At 47.6% G+C, this 23,160-nt stretch overlaps 1 protein-coding gene across 13 annotated transcripts in view; it reads right to left on the bottom strand.

Moving 5' to 3' along the window:
* Nucleotides 1-23,160, bottom strand: part of DLGAP3 (DLG associated protein 3) — a 538,301-nt gene that overhangs the window by 60,359 nt on the left and 454,782 nt on the right. For all 13 annotated transcript variants that reach the window (XR_008888792.1, XM_056557211.1, XM_056557221.1 and 10 more), the window contains one exon: nucleotides 6,765-6,850. Coding sequence is in view for 12 of the 13 variants with exons in the window: in XM_056557211.1 (XP_056413186.1) it covers nucleotides 6,765-6,850 (86 nt within the window). In the remaining variant the exon portion in view is untranslated. The remainder of the gene's footprint in view (nucleotides 1-6,764; nucleotides 6,851-23,160) is intronic.

The raw sequence follows: 23,160 nt of genomic DNA, 5'->3' as shown, positions 1-23,160 counted from the left end.
CCTGGGGCGTAAAAACCCTCGGGCTGAATATAGATTATTTGACACAGCCCTGACCTCAGTATCTGAGGAGAGGGATTTAGGAGTAATTATTTCAGAAGACTTAAAGGTAGGAAGACAATGTAATAGAGCAACAATGTAATAGAGAGAAGTGCTCATGCCGCTGTACAGAACACTGGTGAGACCTCGCTTGGAGTATTGTGCGCAGTACTGGAGACCGTATCTCCAAAAGGATATAGATACCCTAGATAGCGTTCAGAGAAGAGCTACTAAACTAGTACATGGATTGCAGGATAAAACTTACCAGGTAAGGTTAAAGGACCATAATATAGCTTGGAAGAAAGAAGAGGCAGAGGAAGTATGATGGAGACTTTTAAATACGTAAAGGGAATCAACACGGTAAAGGAGAAGAGCATATTTAAAAGAAGAAAAACTACCACAAGAGGACATAGTTTCAAATTAGAGGGGCAAAGGTTTCTGCAGTAATATCAGGAAGTATTACTTTACTGAGAGAGTAGTGGATGCATGGAATAGCCTTCCTGCAGACGTGGTCGCTGCAAATACAGTGAAGGAGTTTAAACATGCATGGGATAAGCATAAGGCTATCCTTCATATAAGATAGAGATAGGCATAAGGCTATCCTTCATATAAGATAGGGCCAGGGACTATTGATAGGATTCAGATTATTGGACAGACTAGATGGGCCAAATGGTTCATATCTGCATTCTTATATATATATATATATATATATATATATATATATATATATATATATATATATATACATTGTTTTATATATATATTTTTTTTTTTATTATTATTATTTTTATATATATATATATATATATATAACTGTTTATTTATTTAAAAAAAATAAAAAACATTCACATTTTTACATAAATGCACAATAATAGGGAAAATGAGAAAATAAATAATAACACTAAATTAAATAAGGGATACAAAAGCAAAACAATAATCCTGATACGTGTCTCAACCTATTTTGGAAATAGCTGTACTAGAAGGAATTGTAAATTATGTGTCTGTAACTAGTCTTAATAAAGTTAGACCAATTCAATTATTAGCGTAATGAACTAGGACGGAAAGAAGCCCCCGAATAATTACATGTACTTCATAACAAACTGGCAAACCAGGACTAGAAATGTCCTTTTATATGGGAGTAGATTGTACATAGGAGGCAGAGAAGTTGTAATTAGTGTTGCTCGCGAATATTCGCAATGCAAATTTTATTTGCGAATATCGCATATTCACGAATTCGCGAATATTCGCGAATATATAGCACTATATATTCGTAATTACGAATATTCGTTTTTTTATTAGATTTTTTAGATTTTTTATTTCACAGTACACATCACAGTGATCACCCCTCTCTGCTTCCAGCTTGTGTGGTGTAAAGAAGGCTCTAATACTACTGTGTGAGACAGGTGCTAATTTTCGCACATGCAAATTTTTGCTTATGCTAATTTTTGTATATGTTAATTTTCGCATGTTAATTTTCGCATACGCAAATTTTCACATATGCGAAAATAAAACGAGAATATTACGAATATGGCCTATGCCGCTCAACACTAGTTGTAATCTTCAAGTTCAGTCCAGATTTCAAGAGTAAGTGGGGATAAAAGAGCAGAATAAAAAAGGAATGAAGACAGATTGCCGACACATTCCATAAGCACAGTAAACATTGTGGAAACAAAGCCTATAAAGCAATGGTAGAATTGCTTTGTTTTTGTTTTGATTGTTTTTTCCATTCCGCTCCACAAATACCGGTATTTTTTCTGGTGTGGCACCAATATTTGTTATATACCGTATTTATTGGGGTATACCACGCACCGGCCTATAACACGCACCCTCATTTTACCAAGGATATTTGGGTAAAAAAAGTTTTTTACCCAAATATCCATGGTAAAATGAGGGTGCGTGTGTGCGCGTGTATACCCCGATATACCCCCAGGAAAGGCAGGGGGAGAGAGGCCGTCGCTGCCCGCTTCTCTCCCCCTGCCTTTCCTGGGGTCTAGAGCGCTGCTGTCGGCCCTTTTCACCCCCTGGTTAGCCAGGGGGAGAGAAGCGGCGCCGACAGCCAGGGGGAGAGAAGGGGCAGCGGCACCCATTGCCGGCGCCGCTGCCCCGTTGCCTCCCCCCATCCCCGGTGGCATAATTACCTGAGTCGGGTCCGCGCTGCTGCAGGCCTCCGTCGTGCATCCCCAGCGTCGTTGCTATGCACGGCGCGGCGCACTAACGTCATGCGCCGCGCCGTTCAGCGCATAGCAACGACGCCGGGACGCACGCCGGAGGCCTGCAGCAGCGCGGACCCGACTCAGGTAATTATGCCACTGGGGATGGGGGGAGGCAACGGGGCAGCGGCGCCGGCAATGGGTGCCGCTGCCCCTTCTCTCCCCCTGGCTGTCGGCGCCGCTTCTCTCCCCCTGACTATCGGCGCCGGCACCAGGGGGTGAGAAGGGCCGACAGCAGCGCTCTAGACCCCAGGAAAGGCAGGGGCAGAGAAGCGGGCAGCGACGGCCTCTCTCCCCCTGCCTTTCCTGGGGGTGTATCGGCGTATAACACGCACACAGACTTTAGGCTAAAAATTTTAGCCTAAAAAGTGCGTGTTATACGCCGATAAATACGGTATATATAATTTTGGACTTAGTACAGTTGATGCTAATACAGTAACTATTGTGATAATATTTGTTCCTTGCAAAGTGGTATTTGGTAACTGTGTGACTAATATTTAGAGGTACACAATACACTCTGCTGGAACTGTTATACGCTGTTGATTTTCTGCACACAAACCTAACCTTTATGCATGATTTTAAATGGCACTGCAGAAAAGCTAGAATCTACCCTGACTATAAGTGTACTACAAATAAAATGTTATTTTTGTAAAGCCATTAGAGCCATTCTCCTTCAAATATCAAATACACTCACAGCCGCAATGTCAATATCCACAAGTAACTATGACTTATCATAAATCAATATCATGTATTGAGTGGTCTTTCTTTGGATTTCAATTTAGAAGCAGAAAGAGATGTACTAAGAGAGCACAGTAACACCTAAGAAACAGCCTCCGTAATGGATTTAAAGGGGTACTCCGGTGCTTAGACATCTTATCCCCTGTCCAAAGGATAAGGGATAAGATGCCTGATGGCGGGAGTCCCCCCGCTGGGAACCCCCGGGATCATGCACACGGCACCCCGTTTGTAATCAGTCCCCGGAGCGTGTTCACTCCGGGTCTGATTACCGGCGACTACAGGGCGGGCGGCGTGTGACGTCACGCCTCCGCCCCCCGTGTGATGTCACGCTCCGCCCCTCAATGCAAGTCTATGGGAGGGGGCGCCGCCCGCCCTGTAGTCACCGGTAAACAGACCCAGAGCGAACACGCTCCGGGGACTGATTACAAACGGGGTGCCGCGTGCATGATCCCAGGGGTCCCCATAGGGGATAAGATGTCTAAGCACCGGAGTACCCCTTTAATGTAATGTAAGAGAGTGATGAAAAATGTCATGATACTATATGTGACAAAATACGGTGTACAGTTATAATAAGGGATGAACTGATATGTGGACAGGGACAGATTGCTTGATATTTACATTGTGTAGGATAAATATAGACTCTGGCTATAATGCATCTGGCTGTAATACTGATGTGTTGTACAGCTCTAGGCCACCCACAAAAATGTATTTCTGGCATACAAAAAATCTGCAGTTTTTTCCTTACGCGGCCAATGCTACTTTTCTAAAAGTGGGTAGGGCTTAGGGGGAGGGTATAGCCTCCCATGGTCCATTAGTTTTAACAAAACTTTGGGTTATTTGGTAGGCCAAGTCTGTCTGTAAACAAGCACCAATCTTGGTGACTGGCGCTCTACTACAGAGCCTTCACAAGATTACCCGCGGAGATGTGCTGTCAGCAGACAATGACTCCCCCGCACATCAAACAGAACAGCAAACAGTTGATGGCTAGCCCTATTACAAGGGGAGATATTCGCCTATTCTTGATGTGGCTCTTAATCCAGAAATTGGTGTAAATTATGCAAAAAATCTACTTCAGTACATTTACATCTGGCCCACAGACAGTGTGAGAAATGCACTAAATCTTTTAACCTTTAAGGACCAGGCCAATTTTCATTTTTGCACTTTAGTTTTTCCACCTCCCCTTCTAAAAATCATAATGCTTTCAATTTGGACCTATAGACTCATATAAGGGCTTGTTTTTTGCATCACCAATTGTACTGACATCACTTATTTTATACCAAAATCTGCAGCAAAACAAAAAAAAACATTATTTGTGGGGTTAAAAAAACACAGTTTTGTAACTCTTGGGGGCTTCCGTTTCTACGCAGTGCACTTTTATTTATTTTTTTAGAAAAATGACACCTTATCTTTATTCTGAAGGTCCGTACAGTTACAAGGATACCTAATTTATATAGGTTTTATTTTATTTTACTACTTTAAAAAAATTATAACTACATGCACCAAAATTAGTATGTTTAAAATTGTCATTTTCTGACCCCTATAACTTTTAAATTTTTCCACCTATGGGGCTATATGAGGGCTCATTTTTTGCGCCATGATCTGTAATTTTTATCAGTACTTTTATCAGTAATTTTTATTTTGATGACACTTTTTAAAAGTTATTTTATACGCATACACCATTGACCGTGCAGTTTAACTAACCTTATATTTTAATAGTTTGGACATTTATGCCTGTGGTGGTACCACATATGATTATTTTATTTTTTATTACATTATTTTATTTAAAACATGTGAAAAGGGGGTGGGAGGATTCAAACACTTTTTTTTACACTTTGTGTTGTTTTTTTTCCGCCCCCATAGGGGGTAATACCACGCAATCTTTCGTTTGCATACACTGTTCAATGCTGAGATTTGGCTAAGCATTGATCAGTGTTATTGGTGCTCTACTGCTCCAACCTGCTGAGGCTTCCTAAAAGCAGCCAAGGGTTAATGCCGGGCATCAGCCTGATCGGCTATGCTCGTCATTAACCATGGGGGCTGGCTGCTCCTGAGCACGCTTCAAACACCGGTAACGGGACCAGGGCCTACAGGTGTGCCCGCGGTCTTTATGCACCAAAGACCAAGGGCGTACTGGTACACTCTTGGTCCTTAAGGTATTAAGAAACCTTTGTCTCCTAATAGATCTGGTACATTTAATGCTAACAACAAGCACTCTAACCCCTGCAAATAGGACAACAGAAAACCCTGTAAGGGTTAATGGATCCTTCTTATATCATGTGTCAAATTAAAACATAACTTGTATTATATACTAAATGATAATATAGGGTTAGTGAGTAATAAGGTGATTAAAACTACAGAGACCCAGGAACTGCAATCTAAAATCTGAAACTGTCACACTCAACAGACTGTGACAGTGTTTGAGTTTATACATACATTAATGCAGAATTGGGGTTGCTAAAATTGGTGGTGGCAATGACTGTGGTGCACAACAGTTCCACAGCGATATAAGGTGCATCTAATAGCTTTCATTAGGACACAGACCTGTGTAACTCTACTTTATACTCCAAATACACACAAATAGTCACCAATATCTAAGTGACATAATAACAAATTGAAAATGCAATCTGGTTACCCAGCAGCATGTGACTGGGTGTATTGTAGAGATTGTCACACTAAGGGTATGCTCACAATACGGAATTCCCGAGGAAGTCCACGGGCGGAATTCCACGGTATGAACTTAACAATTCCGCCGCTGGAATTGTTCCACGCAAAGAAAGAACATGTTCATTCTTTGCGCGGATCCCGCGAGCACTGCATAGCAGTCAATGGTGACAGCGTAGTGCACAGCGGCCCTAGCGCCAAAGTGTTATCGACTGCGGCAGCCAGACGGAATCTCCGCTCGCTGAATTCAGCAAACGGAGATTCCGCAGTGTGAACGCACCCTAACAGGAGCCCTGAAACTGACAGTGGTACATACAAAAATTTTAGACCATAGGGACTTTGTTTTTTATCAACTTATTACTCACCTACCCCATATTATTATTTGGTATATAATAAAAGTTATGCTTTAATTTGATACATGATATTAGAAGGATCCATTAACCTTTACGGGGTTAGCTGTTCTACTATTTAATGCCACTGGGAACTCCACTGGAAAACATTTTTTTAAATCAACTGGTGCCAGAAAGTTAAACAGATTTGTAAATTACTTCTATTAAAAAATCTTAATCCTTCCAGTTCTTATCAGCTGCTGTATTCTCCACAGGAAGTTCTTTTCTTTTTTTAATTTCCTTTTTGTCTGACCACAGTGCTCTCTGTTGAGACTCTGTTGAAATCCCCATGGCAAACCTATCCTGCTCTGGACAGTTCCTAAAATGGAGAGAGGTGTCAGCAGAGAGCACTGTCGTCAACAAAAAGGAAATTCAAAAAGAAGAGAAATTCCTGTGGAGAATACAGCAGTTGATAAGTACTGGAATGATTAAATTATTAATTTACAAATCTGTTTAACTTTCTGGCACCAGTTGATTTAAATTTTTTTTCAAGTGGAGTACCCCTTTAAGACTAGTGTGTGAGACATTGGTTTTTAATGTCCAACTCTGTAGCATGAACCAAATACATAGTGTTGATAGTCAAGGTCTTCAATGTGAAAATTGCAAACTTTCCCACCTTTATAATTTAAAAGTATGTGTCATGTAAACACTATTGTGTAGTCAGTATTGGTATGCCCTGTCAACTCATCCATCACATCATCAACATGTCAATTAGAATAAATAAGGGCACCTTCTTTCATCTTCTACTTGAACTCCAATGGAGTGAACTTCTCTTCTGCTCTTTCCTTCAGTGTCCGAGTCAGAGATTGTCTCTACCTGCAGCGATAAAAAAAATCAAACAATCAATGATCTGGTGCTAACTGCATATGAAATCTAACAAATGTCTTAGGCTGATTTAACACTATACTTTTGCTCCTGTGGTGCCGGGGGAGAGTAACGGTGACTTGGGTGTTGCAGTGGTAGTGTAGGGTCTGGTGGTATAAATTGAATGTCGTGGCTCCAGGGTGAGGTTTCCTCAACAGTAATGCTCTTACCGCCAACCGTCCCACAAACGTCAGGGAGAAATAACGGAATGTCCACAGCAGATATTATGAAGTAAACTGAAGAAACTTTACTTGCAGATTTTTTGCAATCGTATTGAACATAACAGTCTTTTCAAGAGTGAACCGGGATACAGGTTCCTCACAGGTTTGCTGGGTCTTGGAAGCAATGAGCTTTTGATGCTAGCCACTGTGCTACTATTTTAGAATATTTGAGCTGATATTAGTCACACAGGATTCAGTAGTTTGAGCTTTGAGTAACTCAGGTTTTGTGACTGCAGGTTCTTAGGCTTTGGGCCTAGATGAATTGAATTGATGCTGATGAGATGCTTTATGCTGAGATGTCCTTGGCTTGATAATCCAGAACTAAGAGACTTGCTTGCTTAGTAGCCAGGCAATAAGAGAGATAATTTATTGACTACAGCCCTTTATATAATAAGGAGCTGGACTAAACTCATTGGTCAGCAAACCTGTAAGTTATGAACCCAGTGAACTCTGGGTACATCACAAGACCTCCAAAGGTCCTTAAAAGCATTTTATACATTACAACTGTGTATCACGTGACCACTAAGGTCCTATACATATATTTCCTATACATTAAATTAATATGTACACACTTTACTTAAGACGACTAGGGGTAAGCCCTACAGGAAAGCCCTATAGACATGGAGGGACTCTAGCTGCAGGGACCTTAGACAAGGGACAGAACCAGGTCATGTACCAGCAAACCACACTCCGTTAAAAGATCCACTATAAAACCTCTGTTAGAAAACCCTTAAAAACGGAACAGAAGAAAAAATTTCACATGCACTAATTTTTCTTCAGTCAAAAATAACAGTGGAATAACGTCCGTAAAAATTTTAACATTGGAGTCTATGGCAAACGGATGAGCCGTTAACATCATCTGTTTGCACCCAGTTTATAATATCCGTTATTACTTCTGAGCATGCTCAGAAGAGGTGACATCAGCAGACCCCTGCAGTGCTGAGGGACTAATGCTACTCCCATCATGGAACAGACTTGTTTCCATGATGGGAGTAGTAGTTCCCCAGCTGCAGGAGTCTGCAGGTGGCTGGGGAGGCTACATTAGTGTTTGTACTAATACCCCCATTATGGAACAGACTTTTTCATGACAGGGGTTGTAGTACAGGGGCTAAGGGATTGATTGCATTGGGTCTCACTTCTGAGACCTGATGCGATCAGAAGTTATTAAACAGGGGAGCGAGCGGCAGGCTCCGCTCCCCTGCGATGTACGGTGTATTTTTTCTTATACTTTTAAATTCCCCTCCAGGAGCCCTGAATGGCTCCTCAGTGGCAAGGTTTATAAACAACTAATTTGACCACCAAATGTATGCCCCCCATGCATATGTATAACTCATTGGCCCCAGTGTGTTTACAATAATTCATTGGCCCCAGTGTGTTTATAATAATTCATTGGCCCCAGTGTGCTTATCCTTATTTCCCCTCCCCCCCCCCCCGTGTCCTTATTTTCCTTCCCGCTGCCTGCTTCTCATCTCCTTGGAGAAGGGCTGCAGCAGGACCGGCAGTGGTGAATGAATGAAGCCGACATGTCCTGTATGTAGGCTTCATTCATTCACCGACGCTGCCCGAAATGTCCCCACTGCTGCCCTGCTCCTAGCGCAGTCAGCGCACCTCCGGGACATCTCTATTCTCTGCTGCTCATCTCCATACCCAACTTATAAAGATGGGCACACTGGGTCCAATTAATTATTCTAAACACACTGGGGCCAATGAATTTCTATAAACACACTGGGGCCAATTAATTATTATAAATATGCCTTGGGGGCATACATTTGGGGGTCAAATTAGTAGTTTAAAAACCCCGCCGGGAGCCCTGAATGGCTCATCCTGGCGGCCATTCAGGGCTCCCGGCGGGGAATTTAAAAGTGAAAGTAAAAATACACTGTACATCGCAGGGTAGCGGAGCATGCCGCCCGCTCCCCTGTTTAATAACTTCTGATTGCATCGAAGCAAGACGCGGTGTTATCAATCCCTCAGCCCATGTACTACAACCCCCATCATGGAACAGAGTATGTTTGTTACGCCGAGCGCTCCGGGTCCCCGCTCCTCCCCGGAGCGCTCGCTTCACTCCCTCCGCTGCAGCGCTCCGGTCACGTCCTCTGACCCGGGGCGCTGCGATCCCGCTGCCAGCCGGGATGCGATTCGCGATGCGGGTAGCGCCCGCTCGCGATGCGCACCCCGGCTCCCCTACCTGACTCGCTCCCCGTCTGTTCTGTCCCGGCGCGCGCGGCCCCGCTCCCTAGGGCGCGCGCGCGCCGGGTCTCTGCGATTTAAAGGGCCACTGCGCCGCTGATTGGCGCAGTGGTTCCAATTAGGGTTTTCACCTGTGCACTTCCCTATATTCCCTTGCACTCCCTTGCCGGATCTTGTTGCCTTAGTGCCAGTGAAAGCGTTCCTTGTGTGTTCCTTGCCTGTGTTTCCAGACCTTCTGCCGTTGCCCCTGACTACGATCCTTGCTGCCTGCCCCGACCTTCTGCTACGTCCGACCTTGCTTCTGCCTACTCCCTTGTACCGCGCCTATCTTCAGCAGCCAGAGAGGTGAGCCGTTGCTAGTGGATACGACCTGGTCACTACCGCCGCAGCAAGACCATCCCGCTTTGCGGCGGGCTCTGGTGAAAACCAGTAGTGGCTTAGAACCGGTCCACTAGCACGGTCCACGCCAATCCCTCTCTGGCACAGAGGGTCCACTACCTGCCAGCCGGCATCGTGACAGTAGATCCGGCCATGGATCCCGCTGAAGTTCCTCTGCCAGTTGTCGCTGACCTCACCACGGTGGTCGCCCAGCAGTCACAACAGATAGCGCAACAAGGCCAACAGCTGTCTCAACTGACCGTTATGCTACAACAGTTGCTACCACAGCTTCAGCAGTCATCTCCTCCGCCTGCTCCTGCACCTCCTCCGCAGCGAGTGGCCGCTCCTGGGATACGCTTATCCTTGCCGGATAAATTTGATGGGGACTCTAAGTTTTGCCGTGGCTTTCTTTCCCAATGTTCCCTGCATCTGGAGATGATGTCGGACCTGTTTCCCACTGAAAGGTCTAAGGTGGCTTTCGTAGTCAGTCTTCTGTCCGGAAAAGCCCTGTCATGGGCCACACCGCTCTGGGACCGCAATGACCCCGTCACTGCCTCTGTACACTCCTTCTTCTCGGAAATCCGAAGTGTCTTTGAGGAACCTGCCCGAGCCTCTTCTGCTGAGACTGCCCTGTTGAACCTGGTCCAGGGTAATTCTTCCGTTGGCGAGTATGCCGTACAATTCCGTACACTTGCTTCAGAATTGTCCTGGAATAATGAGGCCCTCTGCGCGACCTTCAAAAAAGGCCTATCCAGCAACATTAAAGATGTTCTGGCCGCACGAGAAATTCCTGCTAATCTACATGAACTTATTCACCTAGCCACTCGCATTGACATGCGTTTTTCTGAAAGGCGTCAGGAACTCCGCCAAGATATGGACTCTGTTCGCACGAGGCGTTTCGTCTCCTCGGCTCCTCTCTCCTCTGGTCCCCTGCAATCTGTTCCTGTGCCTCCCGCCGTGGAGGCTATGCAGGTCGACCGGTCTCGCCTGACACCTCAAGAGAGGACACGACGCCGTATGGAGAACCTCTGCCTGTACTGTGCTAGTACCGAACACTTCCTGAGGGATTGTCCTATCCGTCCTCCCCGCCTGGAAAGACGTACGCTGACTCCGCACAAAGGTGAGACAGTCCTTGATGTCTACTCTGCTTCTCCACGTCTTACTGTGCCTGTGCGGATGTCTGCCTCTGCCTTCTCCTTCTCTACAGTGGCCTTCTTGGACTCTGGATCTGCAGGAAATTTTATTTTGGCCTCTCTCGTCAACAGGTTCAACATCCCGGTGACCAGTCTCGCCAGACCCCTCTACATCAATTGTGTAAATAATGAAAGATTGGACTGTACCATACGTTTCCGCACGGAGCCCCTTCTTATGAGCATCGGATCTCATCATGAGAGGATTGAACTTTTGGTCCTCCCCAATTGCACCTCGGAGATTCTCCTTGGACTTCCCTGGCTTCAACTTCATTCCCCAACCCTGGATTGGTCCACTGGGGAGATCAAGAGTTGGGGGTCCTCTTGTTCCAACAACTGTCTAAAACCGGTTCCCAGTAACCCTTGCCGTAACTCTGTGGTTCCTCCAGTAACCGGTCTCCCTAAGGCCTATATGGACTTCGCGGATGTTTTCTGCAAAAAACAAGCTGAGACTCTACCTCCTCACAGGCCTTATGATTGCCCTATCGACCTCCTCCCGGGTACTACTCCACCCCGGGGCAGAATTTATCCTCTCTCTGCCCCAGAGACTCTTGCCATGTCCGAATACGTCCAGGAGAATCTAAAAAAGGGCTTTATCCGTAAATCCTCCTCTCCTGCCGGAGCCGGATTTTTCTTTGTGTCCAAAAAAGATGGCTCCCTACGTCCTTGCATTGACTACCGCGGTCTTAATAAAATCACGGTTAAGAACCGCTACCCCTTACCCCTCATCTCTGAACTCTTTGATCGCCTCCAAGGTGCCCACATCTTCACTAAATTGGACTTAAGAGGCGCCTATAACCTCATCCGCATCAGAGAGGGGGACGAGTGGAAAACGGCATTTAACACCAGAGATGGACACTTTGAGTATCTGGTCATGCCCTTTGGACTGTGCAATGCCCCTGCCGTCTTCCAAGACTTTGTCAATGAAATTTTTCGTGATCTGTTATACTCCTGTGTTGTTGTATATCTGGACGATATCCTAATTTTTTCTGCCAATCTAGAAGAACACCGCCAGCATGTCCGTATGGTCCTTCAGAGACTTCGTGACAACCAACTCTATGCCAAAATTGAGAAATGTCTGTTTGAATGCCAATCTCTTCCTTTTCTAGGATATTTGGTCTCTGGCCAGGGACTACAGATGGATCCAGACAAACTCTCTGCCGTCTTAGATTGGCCACGCCCCTCCGGACTCCGTGCTATCCAACGCTTTTTGGGGTTCGCCAATTATTACAGGCAATTTATTCCACATTTTTCTACCATTGTGGCTCCTATCGTGGCTTTAACCAAAAAAAATGCTGATCCCAAGTCCTGGCCTCCTCAAGCAGAAGACTCCTTTAAACGACTCAAGTCTGCCTTTTCTTCGGCTCCCGTGCTCTCCAGACCTGACCCTTCCAAACCCTTCCTATTGGAGGTTGATGCCTCCTCAGTGGGAGCTGGAGCTGTTCTTCTACAAAAAAATTCTTCCGGGCATGCTGTCACTTGTGGTTTTTTCTCTAGGACCTTCTCTCCAGCGGAGAGGAACTACTCCATCGGGGATCGAGAGCTTCTAGCCATTAAATTAGCACTTGAGGAATGGAGGCATCTGCTGGAGGGATCAAGATTTCCTGTTATTATCTACACCGACCACAAGAACCTCTCCTACCTCCAGTCTGCCCAACGGCTGAATCCTCGCCAGGCCCGGTGGTCTCTGTTCTTTGCCCGATTTAATTTTGAGATTCACTTTCGTCCTGCCGATAAGAACATTAGGGCCGATGCTCTCTCTCGTTCCTCGGATGCCTCAGAAGTTGATCTCCCTCCGCAACACATCATTCCACCTGACTGCCTGATCTCCACTTCTCCTGCCTCCATCAGGCAGACTCCTCCAGGAAAGACCTTTGTTTCTCCACGCCAACGCCTCGGAATCCTCAAATGGGGTCACTCCTCCCATCTCGCAGGTCATGCGGGCATCAAGAAATCTGTGCAACTCATCTCCCGCTTCTATTGGTGGCCGACTCTGGAGACGGATGTTGGGGACTTTGTGCGAGCCTGCACTATCTGTGCCCGGGATAAGACTCCTCGCCAGAAGCCCGCTGGTTTTCTTCATCCTCTGCCTGTCCCCGAACAGCCTTGGTCTCTGATTGGTATGGATTTTATTACTGATTTACCCCCTTCCCGTGGCAACACCGTTATTTGGGTGGTCGTTGATCGATTCTCCAAAATGGCACATTTCATCCCTCTTCCTGGTCTTCCTTCTGCGCCTCAGTTGGCTAAACAATTTTTTGTACACATTTTTCGTCTTCACGGGTTGCCTACGCAGATTGTCTCGGATAGAGGGGTCCAATTCGTGTCTAAATTCTGGAGGGCTCTCTGTAAACAACTCAAGATTAAATAAAATTTTTCCTCTGCATATCATCCCCAGTCCAATGGACAAGTAGAAAGAATTAACCAGATCCTGGGTGATTATTTGCGACATTTTGTTTCCTCCCGCCAGGATGACTGGGCAGATCTCCTTCCATGGGCCGAATTCTCGTATAACTTCAGGGTCTCTGAATCTTCCTCCAAATCCCCATTTTTCGTGGTGTACGGCCGTCACCCTCTTCCCCCCCTCCCTACCCCCTTGCCCTCTGGTCTGCCCGCTGTGGATGAAATTTCTCGTGACCTTTCCATTATATGGAGAGAGACCCAAAATTCTCTCTTACAGGCTTCTTCACGCATGAAGAGGTTCGCGGATAAGAAAAGAAGAGCTCCCCCCGTTTTTTCCCCTGGAGACAAGGTATGGCTCTCCGCTAAATATGTCCGCTTCCGTGTCCCTAGCTACAAGTTGGGACCACGCTATCTTGGTCCTTTCAAAATTTTGTGTCAAATTAATCCTGTCTCTTATAAACTTCTTCTTCCTCCTTCTCTTCGTATCCCTAATGCCTTTCACGTCTCTCTTCTCAAACCACTCATCCTCAACCGTTTTTCTCCCAAATCTGTTCCTCCCACTCCTGTTTCCGGCTCCTCGGACGTCTTCTCGGTCAAGGAAATTTTGGCTGCCAAAAAGGTCAGAGGGAAAAATTTTTTTTTAGTAGACTGGGAGGGTTGTGGTCCTGAAGAGAGATCCTGGGAACCTGAGGACAACATCCTTGACAAAAGTCTGCTCCTCAGGTTCTCAGGCTCCAAGAAGAGGGGGAGACCCAAGGGGGGGGGTACTGTTACGCCGAGCGCTCCGGGTCCCCGCTCCTCCCCGGAGCGCTCGCTTCACTCCCTCCGCTGCAGCGCTCCGGTCACGTCCTCTGACCCGGGGCGCTGCGATCCCGCTGCCAGCCGGGATGCGATTCGCGATGCGGGTAGCGCCCGCTCGCGATGCGCACCCCGGCTCCCCTACCTGACTCGCTCCCCGTCTGTTCTGTCCCGGCGCGCGCGGCCCCGCTCCCTAGGGCGCGCGCGCGCCGGGTCTCTGCGATTTAAAGGGCCACTGCGCCGCTGATTGGCGCAGTGGTTCCAATTAGGGTTTTCACCTGTGCACTTCCCTATATTCCCTTGCACTCCCTTGCCGGATCTTGTTGCCTTAGTGCCAGTGAAAGCGTTCCTTGTGTGTTCCTTGCCTGTGTTTCCAGACCTTCTGCCGTTGCCCCTGACTACGATCCTTGCTGCCTGCCCCGACCTTCTGCTACGTCCGACCTTGCTTCTGCCTACTCCCTTGTACCGCGCCTATCTTCAGCAGCCAGAGAGGTGAGCCGTTGCTAGTGGATACGACCTGGTCACTACCGCCGCAGCAAGACCATCCCGCTTTGCGGCGGGCTCTGGTGAAAACCAGTAGTGGCTTAGAACCGGTCCACTAGCACGGTCCACGCCAATCCCTCTCTGGCACAGAGGGTCCACTACCTGCCAGCCGGCATCGTGACAATGTTCCATCATGGGGGTAGTAATACAAACACTAATGTGGCCTCCCCAGCCACCAGCAGACTCCCACAGCTGGGGAATTACTACTCCCATCATGGAAACAAGTCTGTTCCATGATGGGAGTAGTAGTAGTCCCGGTAGGCAGAGGTGTTAAAACGGCCATAAAATAACGGTACATGGCGGATGTTATAACGGGTCTTAATGGATGAATATGCCCGTTATTTTGACGGACGTTATTCAACCATTAGAACTCGTTATTTCATCTGTTATTATACATCCATTTTTTAATTATACAATACAGAAATCGGATGTTTAATAATGGATGAATACTCATAGTGTGAAAGCAGCCTTACAAGGGTTTTCCCAGAATGATACTATTGATATCCTGATCAGCTGTTCGGTGCCTGTATTACACTGAGAACAGATCCAGAAGCAGTTGGCACAATACTATGTCTAGTGTTGGCACTGGGGTTCTGCAGCCTCAGCTTCTGTTGAGGAAAGTAGAAATTGAGGGTCCAGTATTCATGTGCCACTGCTACAGAGCCAACCACTTTTTATCCCCTTTTTAGTGTAGTGCAGGCATCCATGACTGTGGATAGGCCATCTATAGTTTTTTTTTTCTGGAACACCACAATAATATAATTTTACTACTGGGAAGACTTTTGCTTCCAAGACAAACTCTCTGTAACTGTACAAAATAATAGATAGAAACTCTAATCTAATTGTCTCAAGAATTAACTTACCAGTCATCCTACCTGCAGTAGTACTGTAGAATGATAATGTTTACAGCTGCTAAAACATCTATTAAAGGAGTTCTGTGGGGAAAAATAACTTGTCTGATATCCAAAGGATAGGGGATGAGTGTTACGCCGAGCGCTCCGGGTCCCCGCTCCTCCCCGGAGCGCTCGCTACACTCTCGTTACTGCAGCGCCCCGGTCAGATCCACTGACCGGGTGCGCTGCGATACCGCCTCCAGCCGGGATGCGATTCGCGATGCGGGTGGCGCCCGCTCGCGATGCGCACCCCGGCTCCCGTACCTGACTCGCTCTCCGTCAGTCCTGTCCCGGCGCGCGCGGCCCCGCTCCCTAGGGCGCGCGCGCGCCGGGTCTCTGCGATTTAAAGGGCCACTGCGCCGCTGATTGGCGCAGTGGTTCTAATTAGTGTGTTCCCCTGCACTCCCTCGCCGGATCTTGTTGCCCTTGTGCCTAGTGAAAGCGTTCCCTTGTGTGTTCCTAGCCTGTGTTCCAGACCTCCTGCCGTTGCCCCTGACTACGATCCTTGCTGCCTGCCCCGACCTTCTGCTACGTCCGACCTTGCTTCTGTCTACTCCCTTGTACCGCGCCTATCTTCAGCAGTCAGAGAGGTTGAGCCGTTGCTAGTGGATACGACCTGGTCACTACCGCTGCAGCAAGACCATCCCGCTTTGCGGCGGGCTCTGGTGAATACCAGTAGTGACTTAGAACCGGTCCACTAGCACGGTCCACGCCAATCCCTCTCTGGCACAGAGGATCCACCTCCTGCCAGCCGGCATCGTGACAGTAGATCCGGCCATGGATCCCGCTGAAGTACCTCTGCCAGTTGTCGCTGACCTCACCACGGTGGTCGCCCAGCAGTCACAACAGATAGCGCAACAAGGCCACCAGCTGTCTCAACTGACCGTGATGCTACAGCAGCTGCTACCACAGCTTCAGCAATCATCTCCCCCGCCAGCTCCTGCACCTCCTCCGCAGCGAGTGGCCGCTTCAGGCCTACGACTATCCTTGCCGGACAAATTTGATGGGGACTCTAAGTTTTGCCGTGGCTTTCTTTCACAATGTTCCCTGCACTTGGAGATGATGTCGGACCAGTTTCCTACTGAAAGGTCTAAGGTGGCTTTCGTAGTCAGCCTTCTGTCTGGAAAAGCTCTGTCATGGGCCACACCGCTCTGGGACCGCAATGACCCCGTCACTGCCTCTGTACACTCCTTCTTCTCGGAAATTCGTAGTGTCTTTGAGGAACCTGCCCGAGCCTCCTCTGCTGAGACTGCCCTGCTGAACCTGGTCCAGGGTAATTCTTCCGTTGGCGAGTACGCCATACAATTCCGTACTCTTGCTTCTGAACTATCCTGGAATAATGAGGCCCTCTGCGCGACCTTTAAAAAAGGCCTATCCAGCAACATTAAAGATGTTCTGGCCGCACGAGAAATTCCTGCTAATCTACATGAACTCATTCATCTTGCCACTCGCATTGACATGCGTTTTTCCGAAAGGCGTCAGGAGCTCCGCCAGGATATGGACTTTGTTCGCACGAGGCGTTTTTTCTCCCCGGCTCCTCTCTCCTCTGGTCCTCTGCAATCCGTTCCTGTGCCTCCCGCCGTGGAGGCTATGCAAGTTGACCGGTCTCGCCTGACACCTCAAGAGAGGACACGACGCCGCATGGAGAATCTCTGCCTGTACTGTGCCGGTACCGAACACTTCCTGAAGGATTGTCCTATCCGTCCTCCCCGCCTGGAAAGACGCACGCTGACTCCGCACAAAGGTGAGACAGTTCTTGATGTCTACTCTGCTTCTCCACGCCTTACTGTGCCTGTGCGGATATCTGCATCTACCTTCTCCTTCTCTACTATGGCCTTCTTGGATTCCGGATCTGCAGGAAACTTTATTTTGGCCTCTCTCATCAACAGGTTCAACATCCCGGTAACCAGTCTCGCCAGGCCCCTCTACATCAATTGTGTTAACAATGAAAGATTGGACTGTACCATACGTTACCGCACGGAGCCCCTTCTAATGTGCATCGGACCTCATCAAGAAAAAATTGAGTTCTTGGTCCTCCCCAATTGCACTTCCGAAATTCTCCTTGGACTACCGTGGCTCCAACGCCATTCCCCAACCCTGGATTGGTCCACGGAGGAGATCAAGAGCTGGGGTATCTCTTGTTTCAAGGACTGCCTTAAACCGGTTCCCAGTACTCCCTGCCGTGACCCTGTGGTTCCCCCTGTAACCGGTCTCCCTAAGGCCTATATGGACTTTGCTGATGTGTTTTGCAAAAAACAAGCTGAGACTCTACCTCCTCACAGGCCTTATGACTGTCCTATTGACCTCCTCCCGGGCACTACTCCACCCCGGGGCAGAATTTATCCTCTGTCCGCCCCAGAGACTCTTGCTATGTCTGAGTACATCCAGGAAAATTTAAAAAAGGGGTTTATCCGCAAATCCTCCTCTCCTGCCGGAGCTGGATTTTTCTTTGTGTCCAAAAAAGATGGCTCCCTACGTCCTTGCATTGACTACCGCGGTCTTAATAAAATCACGGTAAAGAACCGCTACCCTCTACCTCTTATCTCTGAACTCTTTGATCGCCTCCAAGGTGCCCACATCTTTACCAAACTGGACTTAAGAGGTGCTTATAATCTCATCCGCATCAGGGAGGGGGATGAATGGAAAACGGCATTTAACACTAGAGATGGACACTTTGAGTATCTGGTCATGCCCTTTGGCCTGTGCAACGCCCCTGCCGTCTTCCAAGACTTTGTTATGCCAAAATGGAGAAATGTCTGTTTGAATGTCAATCTCTTCCTTTCCTAGGATACTTGGTCTCTGGCCAGGGACTACAAATGGATCCAGACAAACTCTCTGCCGTCTTAGATTGGCCACGCCCCTCCGGACTCCGTGCTATCCAACGTTTTTTGGGGTTCGCCAATTATTACAGACAATTTATTCCACATTTTTCCACCATTGTGGCTCCTATCGTGGCTTTAACCAAGAAGAATGCCAATCCTAAGTCCTGGCCTCCTCAAGCGGAAGACGCCTTTAAACGGCTCAAGTCGGCCTTTTCTTCTGCTCCCGTGCTCTCCAGACCTGACCCATCTAAACCCTTCCTATTGGAGGTTGATGCCTCCTCAGTAGGAGCTGGAGCGGTTCTTCTACAAAAAAATTCTTCCGGGCATGCTGTTACCTGTGGTTTTTTTTCTAGGACCTTCTCTCCGGCGGAGAGGAACTACTCCATCGGGGATCGAGAGCTACTGGCCATTAAATTAGCACTTGAGGAATGGAGGCATCTGCTGGAGGGATCTAAATTTCCAGTTATTATTTACACCGATCACAAGAATCTCTCCTATCTCCAGTCTGCCCAACGGCTGAATCCTCGCCAGGCCAGGTGGTCTCTGTTCTTTGCCCGGTTTAATTTTGAAATTCACTTTCGCCCTGCTGATAAGAACATCAGGGCCGATGCTCTCTCTCGTTCCTCGGATGCTTCGGAAGTAGAGCTCTCTCCGCAACACATCATTCCTCCTGACTGCCTGATCTCCACTTCTCCAGCCTCCATCAGGCAAACTCCTCCAGGGAAGACCTTCGTCTCTCCACGCCAACGCCTCGGAATCCTCAAATGGGGTCACTCCTCCCATCTCGCAGGCCATGCGGGCATCAAGAAATCCGTGCAACTCATCTCTCGTTTCTATTGGTGGCCGACTCTGGAGACGGATGTTGTTGATTTTGTGCGGGCCTGCACTGTCTGTGCCCGGGACAAGACTCCTCGCCAGAAGCCTGCTGGTCTCCTTCACCCTCTGCCTGTCCCCGAACAGCCTTGGTCTCTGATTGGTATGGACTTTATTACAGACTTACCCCCATCCCGTGGCAACACTGTTGTTTGGGTGGTCGTTGATCGATTTTCCAAGATGGCACATTTTATTCCTCTTCCTGGTCTTCCTTCAGCGCCTCAGTTGGCAAAACAATTTTTTGTACACATTTTTCGTCTTCACGGGTTGCCCACGCAGATCGTCTCGGATAGAGGCGTCCAATTCGTGTCAAAATTCTGGAGGGCTCTCTGTAAACAACTCAAGATTAAATTAAACTTTTCTTCTGCTTATCATCCTCAATCCAATGGGCAAGTAGAAAGAATTAACCAGGTCCTGGGTGATTATTTACGGCATTTTGTTTCCTCCCGCCAGGATGACTGGGCAGATCTTCTACCATGGGCCGAATTCTCGTATAACTTCAGAGTCTCTGAATCTTCTTCCAAATCCCCATTTTTCGTGGTGTACGGCCGTCACCCTCTTCCCCCCTCCCTACTCCCTTGCCCTCTGGTTTGCCCGCTGTGGATGAAATAACTCGTGATCTTTCCACCATATGGAAAGAGACCCAAAATTCTCTCTTACAGGCTTCATCACGCATGAAGAAGTTTGCGGATAAGAAAAGAAGAGCTCCCCCCATTTTTTCTCCCGGAGACAAGGTATGGCTCACCGCTAAATATGTCCGCTTCCGTGTTCCCAGCTACAAATTGGGACCACGCTATCTTGGTCCTTTCAAAGTTTTGTGCCAGATTAATCCTGTCTCTTACAAACTTCTTCTTCCTCCTTCTCTTCGTATTCCTAATGCCTTTCATGTCTCTCTTCTTAAACCACTCATCCTCAACCGTTTCTCTCCTAAACTTATTTCTCCCACTCCTGTCTCCGGTTCTTCGGACATCTTTCCTGTAAAGGAGATACTGGCCTCCAAAAAGGTCAGAGGGAAAACCTTTTTTCTGGTTGACTGGGAGGGCTGTGGTCCTGAAGAGAGATCCTGGGAACCTGAGGACAATATCCTAGATAAAAGTCTGGTCCTCAGGTTCTCAGGCTCAAAGAAGAGGGGGAGACCCAAGGGGGGGGTACTGTTACGCCGAGCGCTCCGGGTCCCCGCTCCTCCCCGGAGCGCTCGCTACACTCTCGTTACTGCAGCGCCCCGGTCAGATCCACTGACCGGGTGCGCTGCGATACCGCCTCCAGCCGGGATGCGATTCGCGATGCGGGTGGCGCCCGCTCGCGATGCGCACCCCGGCTCCCGTACCTGACTCGCTCTCCGTCGGTCCTGTCCCGGCGCGCGCGGCCCCGCTCCCTAGGGCGCGCGCGCGCCGGGTCTCTGCGATTTAAAGGGCCACTGCGCCGCTGATTGGCGCAGTGGTTCTAATTAGTGTGTTCCCCTGCACTCCCTCGCCGGATCTTGTTGCCCTTGTGCCTAGTGAAAGCGTTCCCTTGTGTGTTCCTAGCCTGTGTTCCAGACCTCCTGCCATTGCCCCTGACTACGATCCTTGCTGCCTGCCCCGACCTTCTGCTACGTCCGACCTTGCTTCTGTCTACTCCCTTGTACCGCACCTATCTTCAGCAGTCAGAGAGGTTGAGCCGTTGCTAGTGGATACGACCTGGTCACTACCGCCGCAGCAAGACCATCCCGCTTTGCGGCGGGCTCTGGTGAATACCAGTAGTGACTTAGAACCGGTCCACTAGCACGGTCCACGCCAATCCCTCTCTGGCACAGAGGATCCACCTCCTGCCAGCCGGCATCGTGACAATGAGTTATAGATCACGGGGGGTCCGAATGCTGGCATCCCCCCATGATCTCCTGAACGGGGTGCTGGAAGGGGGCATAATGACTACTCCCACCATAGTTTATTGATTCACTTTTATAACCTTTTAATTGGACATTTGTGGACAAAACAGAAATTCTTCTTTTATTTTTAATTTTAATTTTTAAACTTTAAAATTCTGCTCCACTCACCTGGCATCATAACATGTTAGGTTGGGTTCACACTGCATTTGTGTTCCCATGTAATGTATATGTTTTATACAGAATCCATTTCCCTTTGACTTACATTATACCAAACCATATGGCAACCCATCTGTTTTTTGCTGAAAATATTTATTGACACTACTACTAGTACTTGAAACCTGCGATAAGTAAACATAAAACACAGTGCAAATTCAGCCTAAGGGTGTGTTCACGCTACGTTTTGGGTATACGGCTGCCGGATCCAGCGGGGAAAATAAAAATCTGAACACTGCTATATCCCGCCCAACCCACATCGCATCCCATTAATTTAAATGAGCGTTAGTGACTCTGATCGTCTCATTTTTGCATCGTATCAGTTTTATTGCCGGATTGAAAACCACAGCAGATAGTTTTCAGTCTGGCAACAACTATTACAACTCAGGTAAGTAGATTGCTTTTACAGGATGGCTCCAAGTCCAAATGTATCTCATATTTTATTGGCTTTATGCAAAGGTTGGCTTGTTTATGCAGTCAGTTCATCCAAGGACAAGGCTTAGTAGCATTAGTGACTCTCATGAAGTGGATAATGTTTTATTGAATCTGTTTATTTTTTCACTAAATACTGAAAAAGAGTCAGCAATAGGAAGTTGCAAAATGGAAAATGTTTGTTCCATGCAAATTTGTGATAAAGCATGAAATCCAATTACAATAATATGTAAATGACCACTAAAAGATTTTTGAATGAACTTAATCTAATTCAAACAAAACTTCAGGCAAGTTGGAAAATATGGACAATAGTATAGGGGCACGTCTCTTGAATATTGGATTCAGATGTCTCATTTAGTCCCATCTCTACAGGTGTATAAAATCCATCACCTACCAATGTAGTCGCCATTAAAAAAATTGGGTTATTCTGAAGAGCTCTCTGAATTCCAGCGTGGTACTGTAAGAGAATAATAGAATGCCACCAATGCACTTCATGTTAGTTCTTAAAAATTCCTCCGTCCGACTGTAGATCTTTCACAATTAGCATTGTAAGATTACAGACCATGTAGAGACCTGTTCCAAAACAGGATAACGCCGGCAGGGGTGGGGGGAGATGTTCGCCGGCTGGTGGGGGAGATGAACGCCGGCAGGGGTGGTGGGGGATGAGGGGGATGAGATGAGCGGCGGTGGGGGGAGAGATGAGGGGGAAGATGAGCGGCAGCCGGGGAGGGGGGGATGAGGGGGTGGAGATGAACGGCGTGGGGGGGGCAGAGATGAGTGGCAGTGGCGGGGGGAGGAGGGGACAGGGCAGCTGAGCCGGCCGGCTCACAGAAATATTAGACTACACTGTAATTTCATATTTTCCGCGCGGTGCGGTGATTTGCCAGTTGGTCTTGGCCAATCATGGCACCGCCCAGGAAATATGAAATTACAGTGTAGTTTCATATTTCTGGGAGCCAGGCCGGCTCCGCTGCCCCGGCCCCTCATCTCCCCGACGCCGCTGCTCATCTCTCCCCCGCCGCTAGCTGTTACAGGATTACAACTCCCAGCAGGATTACAACTCCCATCATGGGAGTTGTAGTTTAGAAACAGCGAGACTCCAGCTGTTGCTAAACTGGAGGCTTGCTGTTGCTAAATTGCAAATTATCGTGGTTGTAGTTTAGCAACAGCTAGAGGCTCCTTGTTTGGTTTTTTGGTCATTTTCCCCAAGGGAGGGCGCCATAAGTGTACGAACCTATTTCCGTGTGTTTTTCTGTGTTTTTGTATCCTGTTGACTTCTTTGAATTCGGTGGACTATGTCGATAACCAGCGTTTTATTTTAATTAATATTAATAAAATGGCTAACAAGGGCTTGTGGGGGAGTCTTTTTTTTAAATGAAAGCTTTTAAAAAGTGTTGTTTTTTTTATTTATTTACTTTACAGGCTTAGTAGTGGAAGCC

This window comes from Hyla sarda, chromosome 2, assembly GCF_029499605.1.
Source record: "Hyla sarda isolate aHylSar1 chromosome 2, aHylSar1.hap1, whole genome shotgun sequence".
Taxonomy (NCBI): Eukaryota; Metazoa; Chordata; class Amphibia; order Anura; family Hylidae; genus Hyla; species Hyla sarda.
Note: the sequence above shows the minus strand (reverse complement) of the source record. Positions and strands in the feature narration are given on the sequence as shown.